The sequence below is a fragment of the Camelus dromedarius genome, chromosome 27 (assembly GCF_036321535.1).
Source record: "Camelus dromedarius isolate mCamDro1 chromosome 27, mCamDro1.pat, whole genome shotgun sequence".
Classification (NCBI taxonomy): Eukaryota; Metazoa; Chordata; class Mammalia; order Artiodactyla; family Camelidae; genus Camelus; species Camelus dromedarius.
Window position 1 is genome coordinate 4,263,762 of NC_087462.1, and position 10,683 is coordinate 4,274,444.

The 10,683-nt window shown below is 44.5% G+C and overlaps 1 protein-coding gene across 1 annotated transcript; it reads right to left on the reverse strand.

The window, feature by feature from the left end:
* Positions 1 to 5,831: 5,831 nt before the first annotated feature.
* On the reverse strand, positions 5,832 to 9,819 carry CD70 (CD70 molecule). Its single transcript, XM_064479582.1, has 3 exons — positions 9,654 to 9,819; positions 8,714 to 8,747; positions 5,832 to 6,473 (listed from the first exon to the last, which is right to left on the reverse strand). Exons 1-3 carry the CDS (start codon positions 9,807 to 9,809, stop codon positions 6,094 to 6,096), a joined length of 570 nt encoding a protein of 189 aa, XP_064335652.1. The 5' UTR covers positions 9,810 to 9,819; the 3' UTR covers positions 5,832 to 6,093.
* Between the last annotated feature and the right edge of the window lie 864 nt (positions 9,820 to 10,683).

Here is a 10,683-nt window from a genome sequence, read left to right on the forward strand (position 1 = left end):
GTGGCTGCTGTGAAAAATGACCACCAACTTTGTGCCTTAACACAACACAAGTTTATATTCCTATAGTTCTGAAGGTCCCAGTCTGAAATGGGTCTCAATGGACTAAAACCAAGGAGTGTCTGGCACCAGGCTCCTTCTGGAGTTGCCAAGTTGAGAATCTATTTCCTTGCTGTTTCCAGCTTCAAGAAGCCACCACATTCCTTGGCTCATGGCTCCTTCCTCCATCTTCAAAGCCAGCAGCTCCCATCTCCCTCTGACTCCAACCTCTGCTTCTGTCACCCCCTACCTCCCTCTTATAAGAACTTGTGGTTACACTGGGCCCACCTGGACCATCTGGGCTCACTTCCCCATCTCAAGGCTTCCATGGTGGCTGCAAAGTCCCTTTTACTATATAAGGTAACATTTTCACAGGTTCCAGGGATAACCTCTGGGTTACCCCCAACTCAAATGCCACTTTCTTTTTTCTCTCTTTTTGTTTTTGTGTCTTTCAAACAACTCAGAGTAGAGTAGGGGTGGGGAGGGAACAGCTGCTTAAAAAGTCTATCGAGACACCACATGGCAAGTGGATTGTCCACTTCATGTTGGCAGGCGGCATGAAGATGCAGGATGTGCAACGTGGCTTTGTGGGGGATGCCTGACAGACCTGGGTTTCAATCCTGATGCCACCAGAGTGATGTGGTCTTAGGGAAATTGTGTAACCTCTCTGAATCTCAGTGAGTTAGCCTGAACCATTCCAACTTGTCAATACTTGACCTGTTTGCCACTTCACGTAGCTCGACCTCAAATTGTGCCGTTGGCAGAATGGCCAGCCTCAGTTTGCCATCTCCTCTGGTTTGCCCTGGCGTTTGGCAATTTTCAGTTTGCAAAACTGCAATTTTCAACTTGCTATTCTGCATACCTCCACCAACAACCCACTTCATAGGTTTTTCTGTCATGTTTGTATAAAACAAAATCTGTAGTTGAGGGGAGGGTATAGCTCAGGGGTACGGTGTGTGTTTAGCACACACCAGGTCCTGGGTTCAATCCCCAGGACCTCCATATAAATAGGTAAATAAGTAAATGAAAACCTAATTACCTCCCACCCTCCAAAAAAATTAAAATGAGATTTGTTGAGTGGCCAACTGCTATGGGTTTAATTGCATCCCCCTCAAATTCACATGTGGAAGTTCTAACCCCCAGGATCTCAGAATGTGGTGATATTTGGAAGTGGGTTTGTTGCAGATGTAATTAGCTGAGATCATACAAGATGTAGGTGGATCCCTAATCTGATATGACTGTTTCCAGGAAAAAAAGGGGGGGGGAAATTTGCACGCAGACACAGACGAGAATGCTATGTAAAGACGAAAGCAGATATCAGGGTGGGGGGCTTCTGCAAGCCAGGGACACTGAAAATTGCCAACAAACCACCAGAAGCTGGGAGAGGAACACGGAACTGACTCTCTCTCACAGCCCTCAAGAGGTGCCAGCCCTACTGATACCTTGATCTTGGACTTCTGGCCTTTAGGATTGGGAGACAATGAATTTCTGGTTTCTGAGTCACCCAGTTCATTGTTCCTTCGTTGCAGCAGCCCTAGCTGGCTGATAAACCAGCACGCAGAAAGCTCTCTACACAGAGCAGCCATTGTTTCAGTTGTTAGCAGATGGCTCTGCTGAGATATCTTTAAAATTATAATAAAACCCACATAATACAAAATTGACTGTTTTAACCCATTTGGGCATGCAAATGGGTTAAGTACATTCATGCTGTTGTGCAAACATCACCACCGTCCATCTCCAGGCATTTTTAATCTTCCCAAACTGAAACTGTCTCCATTAAACACACACTCCTTTCCCAGCCCCTGGCACCTACCATCCTGCTTTCTGTCTCTGTGGATTTAACTCCTCCAGAGATTCTCATGAGTGGAATCATACAGTATCTGTCCTTCTGTGACTGGCTTCTTGCACTTCAGCATCATGTCCTCAAAGTCCATCCATACTGCAGCATGTTGTCAGAATTCCTTCCCTTTTTAAGCTTGAATAATATTCCATTTTATATGTATATCTGTACCCCATTTTGTTTACCTATTCACCAGTTAGTGGACGGTTGGGTTTCTTTCACCTCTTGGCTGTTGTGAGTAGTGCTGCCGTGAACGTGGTTGCACAAATCTCTCTCTGAGTTCCTGTTTTCAATACTTTTGAGTCTCTACCCAGAAGTGGATAGCTGCATCTTATAATAGTTCTGTCTTTAATTTTTTTTGAGGGACCTCCATACTATTTTCCATAGTGGCTGTACCAAATTATATTCCCACTAACAGTGCCCAGTGATTCCTTCTGCATCATGTCCTTGTCAATACTTGCTATCTCTTGTCCTTTTTTTTTTTTTTTTTAATTGAAGTCCAGTCAGTTACAATGTGTCAATTTCTGGTGTGCAGCACAGAGTCCCAGTCATGCATATACATACATATATTCATTTTCATATTCTTTTTCATTAAAGGTTATCACAAGATATTTAACATAGTTCCCTGTGCTATACAGAAGAAACTTTTTAAAAAATCTATTTTTATATACAGTGGCCAACATTTGTAAATCTCAAACTCCCAAATTTATCCCTTCCCACTCCCTTTCCCCTGTAACAGTAAGATTGTTTACCATGTCTGTGAGTCTGTTGCTGTTTTGTTCTCTTGTCTTTTTGATGACAGCCATTCTAACAAGTGTGAGGGACTATTTCACTGTGTTTTTTTCCCTCCAGTTTTATTGAGATGTATTTGATATACAGCATGTTAGAAGCTTAAGATGTAAGTGTAATTTGACTCACATCATGAAATGATGATCACAATAAATTTGTGAACATCCATCATCTTATTATAGGAACAAAAATCGATTTCTCTTTCTGCTCACCTCTGCACTTCCAGGGGACTCCTTTCTCATTCTGGTTTTAACTTGAGTCATTGGTAACGCTTCTCTTCCCCAGAATCCTCCCCATCTCCCCACCAGAGGCCAGAGAAATGACTGTTGTGGTGCTTGAGGAGTCTGCACATAGTCCCCAAACTGTGGTAGGGGCAGGAGCAGGGAGGGGGGCTCAAAGAACTAAGGATAGAGTGAGGGGAAGGGGTGAAGAGAAGAGGAAAAAAGCGGGAAAGCGAAAGAAGTGAAAGAATGAATAAAGGAGGGGAAGGAGACCATACGTAAGAATGAGATCAGCCATCACCCAGAGGATGGAAATTAAAACAGACTATGAAGTCAATAAAACCAGAGAGAAAGAAAGAAATTTAGACTTTTCAGTGATGGGCCTGCCCCATCCTCACCTTAGGGATTTGATGTTGTTTTAAAGCATGTTATAAAGGACCAGATATAATTTCCCCTGTATATTTCTCACCTTCCTGCCCCCTTCCCCCCACTTCCCTTCCCAATCATTCTTATTTTATGATCTTTATTGGTGATCCATTTCCACGGGCAAATCGTCTTTAGGAAACTGGTTCCATCAAAACCCAAAGGAAAACCAAAGTGGCAGTTTTAATAGTTCAAGAGGATTAAATCTTGACTCATAACAGTCAAGATAAGGTCTGAGGATCAGATGTCCCTTGGTTAGACGGTTTCCATGATGATGGGAGGAGAGCAGAGAACTGACTGATACCTCCATTAAGTAACAAGATCTCTGTCCCTGCTGAGGAGGAGAAGTTCCTCTAATATCTTAGAGGACTTAGTGATCAGGAAAGTGGTGGGCATGATCTAGTGGCTTCTGGTTAGTTTCTGGTGTCCATAGCAGAGGAAATAAACAAGTGATTGTTTTGAAGGAAAGAGGAAGGAAGAAAACAAATATGTATATGGGAGGGAAGAGGTTTGGAGAAGTTTGGTAATATGTGAGAAGCCAGAGCTCTTAAGCTCAAGTCATTTTCACGTTACTTACTTAATTAATTAAAAATTTTTGGAGGGAGTTGGGGAGGGGGGGGGGTGCCGTGATAGTGCCAGGATAGAGCTGAGGTCTCAGGGCGTGAGCTTCAAGCCAGGTTAAATTGAGAATGATTTTGAGCAGTGTGGACTTTGAGAGAGTGTTGGGTCAGGAAATCCATAAGCCATTAAAGAAGAAACAGGTATGTCCGAGGATGTACAAATAGAAAGAATGTCTGCACAGCAAGAAAAAAAATCTTAGGCAACGTCAAAAAGTGAAAGATAACCTGAGAAGATACTTGCAACGCAAGTTATAGATAAAAGGCTAACATACAGAAGCATACAGGAATTTTCCTTAACATACAGAAACCTTCGACCAAACAGTAAACTAAAGCTTGCTGGCTCAAATTTGCAAAAACTGGGCAAACATGTGTGCACTGCAAAACTATTTGGTGGTTTCTCAAAAAGTTAAACAGGATTACCAAAGGACCTGCAAATTCCATTCCTAGGTATATATTTTCATAGGAATTGACAACAGGATTCAAATAGATACATGTACACTCACGTTCATAGTGCAATTCACAGCAGCCAAAAGGTAGAGACAAACCAAACGTCTATCAACAGATGATGGATAAGCAAAATGAGGTCCATCCAGGCAATGGAATATTATTTGGCCAGAAAAAGTATGACAGTCCGATACACACTGCAATGGGGATGACCCTTGAAAACATTTATGCTAAATAAAAGAAGCCAGACACAGAAGAATAAAATGGTATGATTCCATTCCCATAAATATAGAAGAGGTAAATCTGTAAAGATAGCATGCAGATCAGTGGTTGCCAGGGACTGGAGTGGTGGGGGAGGACAGAGAGTAACTGTTAGTAGGAATGAGGTTTCCTCTTGGGTGATGGAAATGTTCTGGAACTAGATAAAAGTGGTGGTTGCACAGCAATGTTTTTTTTTTTTTTATTTTTGAATTTTAAAAATTGAAGTATAGTTGACTTACAATGTATTAATTTCTGGGGTACAGTAAAGTAATTCAGCTATTTACACATGTATAGACATATTCTTTTTCATATTCTTTTCCATTATGGCTTATTACAAGATGTTGAGTATAGTTATGCAAATGTACTAATAAATGCCATTGAATCGTCCCCTTTAAAAGGGTTAATTGTATGTTATGTGAATTGCACCTGAATTAAAAAAAGACACACATTATATAAAACAAATAAACAACAAGAACTTACTGTACAGCACAGGGAACTATACTCAATTTCTTGTAATAACATAATGGAAATGAATCTGAAAAGAAAAAAAAGTGAATCTGAAAAGAAAAAAATATATATGTCCAACTGAATCTCTTTGCTGAAACTAACATTGTAAGTCAACTACACTTCAATGAAAAATTAAAAAAATAAAAATAAAAATTTAAAAAGAGTGTATACACACGATTTTACAGAAAATACAAATGATTCAAGTAACTCTGAAGTCCATGGGGAGAAAAACAGGTTCCTCTTTTACTAGAAATAAAACAAATGAAAGGCTTCATTTTACATAGCATGAAGCAGCATGCTCACACACACCAGATTAAAAACCTAAATTAGTTCAACACCTGTGAAGGCCAATTTGTTAAACACGTATCAAAATTAGAAACACACCCTTTGGACCCAGACATTTCACTTCTGGGAATTTATTCTACAGATAGAGGCGTGAAATGACCTATGTACGTACAAGAATAAGAAATGGTATCAGACTTGGGTAAGCTCACTGGTGGAGCGCCTGTTCAGCATGCGCTAAGTCCTGGGTTCAATCCCCAGTACTTCCACCAAAAAAAGAAAGAAAGAAAGAAAGAAAGAAAGAAAGAAAGAAAGAAAGAAAGAAAGAAAGAAAGAAAGAAAGAAAGAAAGAAAGAAAGAAAGAAAGAAAGAAAGAAAGAAAGAAAGAAAGAAAGAAAGAAAGAAAAACAAAAAAGGTCAATAGAAATTCTAAAAATAACACTGGAACTAGTAAACAGATTCACTAAAATAAAAACAAATTCACTAAAGCAAAGCAATAAATTCTACATAAAAAAAAAATCTCTTAACAGAGATTAAGAAAACAATCGCCTTTGCAATTGTATCAAAAAATAAAATAAAATACAATAAAATACAATACAATAAAATAAAATACTATGGAAGAAAAGAAAAAAGACTAAAATCACTCCCAGCAAAGCTGGGTCAGGAATGGTCAGGGGTGTACCCACTGGACCCCAAAGAAGGTCTCATCAGCGTTCCCGGAGGGCAGCAGGGGCAGAGTCAGGTTGGTGCAGAGGACGTCCCCGCGGGCCAAGGGCGTCAAGCGCTGGGACGCAACGGAGCAACTGCGGTCGAAGTGGAGACGCAGCAGGCTGATGCTGTGGGCGGCGGGGGAGCAGATGCCCACCGTCAGGGTGGCGCTGTGCGGCCTGGCCGTCGAGGAGCAGTTGGTCAGCGTCACCTGGATGTGCAGCCTGTAGATTCCGCTGCGCTGCACACGCAGCTGCCCGTTGTCCAGTTCCGGCCCGTGCACGAAGGAGCGACCCAGGGCCGGGCCCCCCTGCCAGCGCAGCCTCGGGTCCTCCCGGGATCCTGGAGGCGGGGTTGGGGGGGGCGTGGGGGGGAGGGGTGGAAGGATGGAGGTTTAGGGAAACTGAGTGCTGCGGGGGGAATGCCCCAAACTCCTATGTCGAAATCTAACCCCCTTAAATTATGAAGAAAAACTACCAAAATTATGAAGCCAAAGGGAAGACTGCGACCAAATGACTGACACGTTCTTGAATATTGGGGTTGAATATTCTGGGAATGTGTCAGCTTAATAAATATTTAACTGAGATTTTTCCATCCCACCCCACTCCACCGCCAAAAAGTAAAGCATTTCAAGTGTTCCTATATATAAAAAAGGAAACATATTTGGGAGTTTTAATTAGGATGATATTAGACATCACTTGGTGCAACCTATATTGCAATACTAAATTCTTGCTTCTACTGAAGCAGTGGGTTCCTTCATTCAGGTATTCTGTTATTCCTTTTGGTACAATTTTAAAGTTTAGTTCATTTGGTTTACACATTCCTTAGATATTAATATATATTATTGATAAAATAATGTATATTATTGACAAAAAATTTTTTTCTTATTATTGTTTTAAAAAAACTAAACTCTAAGGGGCTGTTGTTGGAAGATGGGGCTGTGGGAAGTGATTAGATCACGAAGGTGAAGTTCATATCCACTGATGAATATGAATGGATAAAGAAGATGTGGTATATATATATATGTATATATATAATATATATAATGTATACAAATAATACATTATATATTATTTTTTATGGCTGAATATTATTCAGCCACAAAAAAGTAAAGAGTGAAATTCTGCCATTTGCAAGAACATAGATGGGCCTGGAGGGCATTATGCAACGTGAAATAAGTCAGACAAAGACAAATGCCGGACGACCTCACTCATAGGTGGAATCTAAAACAAAATAAAACAAAGCAAAACCCAGACTCACAGATACAGATAAGGAGGACAGTTCAGTTGCTGGAGGTGGGGGATGGAGGGTGGGGGAAGTGGGTGAAGATGGTTGAAAAAGGTACAACCTTAATCAAAGAAGTTAGATGAAGCTGGGGATGTCTAACTGGAGTTCACGCTGCTGTGCTGTATATTTGAAAGTTGCTAAGAGAGATCTTAAGAATTCTCAGCAGCAGCAAAAACAAAACATCCTAACTGTACGGAGATGGGTGTTAAGGAGACATGGTGGTGATAGGTTTATAATATATACAAATATCAAATCGCTATGTTGTACATCCACAACTAATACAGTGTTACATGTCAATTATATCTCAATACAAAAAAAAAAAAAAAAAAAAAAAAAGCGAGCGAGAGAGAGAGAGAGAGAGAGAGATCTCAGAGAGCACTCTCCTTTCCACCATGTGAAGATACAACAAGAAGATGGCCGTCTCTGAACCAGGAGGAAGGCTCTCACCAGACACCGGAACTACCGATGCCTCGACCTTGACCTTCCCAGCCTCCAGGACCATGAGAAATGACTGTCTTGTTTATAAGCTACCTGGTCTGTGTTATTCTGCTATAACAGCCTGAACAGAAATTGCCCAAGAGGAAAAAAAAAAAGAGGACGAGTGATTTCCTCCATTATAAAATGGCACGAACACACACCCAGATCTCTGGGGATGAGTGTGGGAGACCCAGAGAGGAAGACAGAGGGTTAGAGAGGGGCCGGGAGGGGCTGCCAAAGAGCGTTCTCTCTCACATTCCTTTACCTCTTTGCTCTAACACCCCCTCATCAGGGGCACCTTCCTCGAAGGCCCCATTTTCAAGGGCAAACCGAACCCGGCGTGCCCGGTGCCCCTCCCTTACTTATCAGGCCTCTCACATGCGCTACGTGTGTGTTTTGCTCTACTTGGCAGGCTACACGTTTTACTTGATCATTTACTTATTATCCGATCCCCTCGGTAGAAGGGAAATACTGAGAGGGCAGGGATTCCAGACTCTTCTGTTAGCTATGGTGGCACCTGGAACGGTGGCCGCCTCACAGTAGCTGCCCGTTTCACGTTTATGGTATGAAGGGAGGCATGTGAGCGATTGCCGTGGGCGCTGGTTTGGTTGGTTTGGTCGCTCCTCTGGGAGAAAAATACAACGCTGAAGAAGGTGGCCTCACGCAGAAACAGACCGCCCCATCTCCCTGTCTTTCTCTCTTTCCTTCATCCTTTCTCTTTCAATTTCTCTTTCTCTTTCCCTCTCTCTCTCTCCCCCACCCACTTTCCTTCTCTCTCCTTTTCTCTTTCTCGAATACAGACGTGCACTTGGTGTTACCTGTGTGATTTAGCTGGAGCTCAGCTAAGTCCCACTGGAAGAAAAACAAAGAGAAAAGAGGGCTAGAATATAAGCACCAGAGGTCTTGACTGTCCCCCACCAACCCCCCAACACACACACACACACACACACACACACACACTCTCTCTCTCTCTCTCTCTCTCTCTCTCTCTCTCTCTCTCTCAAGTTCTCTTTTCTCTGCCCACCCTCCTATCCAGATCCCACCCGGCTGACTGTGACCTTTAAGAACTCAAAAGAGGAAGTAGGTTTGAACTAGCAGCGAACTTAAAGAAAAGACCTCCAAAGGAACGTCTTAGCACCCAGGACGGAACGCGAGCGCTGTGGACAACCTTCCCCTCTCCCCTGGAAACCCCCCAACGCAGCCCCCAAAGTCAGGTCCTGGGGTGGGTGTCCAGCCTTCCTCTGGTCCTCGTTTGCCCCAGAACCGCCCCCCTCCCAGGTTCGTGAAGCCCCCAGCAGCCTCTGAGTCAGCCTGCCGGGGGAACACCGAAGACGAGTCACTTTTCTTGCCCATATCGGATGCATCTCTCTCAGATACACCCTGCACCGCGGGATCTCCACCTGGGATTCACCTCTGGGGCAGAACTGACTCTCTAGACCCCGCGGGGCAGCCTCCTGCCTTAGCTCCCTGTTCTGGGCTCTCTCCTGTCCCATTCCACCAGATCTTTCTCCCTGGCTGAGTTTTATCCGTTTCACTCTGATTATTTTTTTGGTTTTGGTTTTTGCTTTTCGGTTATTAGGTTGTTTGCGCTCTAGCTCACCACCCCTCTGCTCCGAGCCGATTCTCTTTCCTGTGGCTCAGCTCCCCTCTGCACCCCCTACCCCCAGGCCAGGCCCCCCCCCCCCAGGAGGTCCCCAGGCTCCTGAGCGAGCAGGTGGCAGGTGTTCGTGGCTTTCCTGTCCTCCCTTCTCGACTTACCACAGCTGAATCTAGCTGCTGCTGCCCGGCGAAGCGCAGGCAGTGGAAGAAGGAGTACATCACCGTGCCAGTGAGTAGCAGCAGCAAGGCGACGCGCAGGACGGGCGTCCAGGGCCAGCCGGGCACCTGGCAGCGTGAGCGCTCCTCAGCTAGCATGGTCCTCCACGCCGGCCGCATCGGTTGTGCTGCAGGGCAGAGGGCGGGCACAGGGCAGCCAGCAAGGGGGAAGGAAGCCAGCCCTCACACAGCTACGGGGCCCTCTCTGCCTGCCTGAACCTGCCAGGGACCGACTGCGCCCCACCCTGGGAATGCCCGTCAGAGGGACTTGATTTGTTCTATGGTGCGGGGAAGTCCCCTCCAGCTTCTGCTGGTCCCCAGCCGACAGGAGAACAGGGTCAGGGTGCCCTCCAGTTTTTTGATTTGGCTATTCTCCCACTTTCCTGGAAGTAATTCATTTATTCAACAAACTTGCATTGAGCATTTACTATGAACCAGATGATGTGCTGGGCTCCAGAGGTACAGCCAGAACCCAGGGATGGAGGAGGGCTCCCCAAATATCTGTGTGTTCCCCTGCATCTTCCCAGCCTCCCTGGCTTGTGGTGGGACCAGCCCTGGGGGTCACGTGATTGATCTGCCCGACAGGAGAACAGACGCAGAAGAAGGGTCGCTTCCCTGGACTGATCTTGTAAACACACCCCACTGCCTCTCTGTCCTTCCCCTCGTGCTCTTGGAGGACATCTGTCCTTGATGACTGTAGTGGTTTGAATTTGTCACTCTCAAATTCATGTCTGCCCAGAATCTCAGTGCAGGACCTTGTGTAGCAATAGGGTCTTTGCAGATGTCATTAGGTCACACTGGACAAGATGGACCCTAAACCCCATGGTGACTTTATCGGAAAAGGAGAGACACGTGGAGCCGGGGCAGACATTGGAGCGATACGGCGACCCCCAAAGAACCCCAAGGATGGTCGGCAAACACCAGAAGCCAGGAAGAGGCCACAGAGGATTGTCCCTTAAAGCCCTTGGTGGGA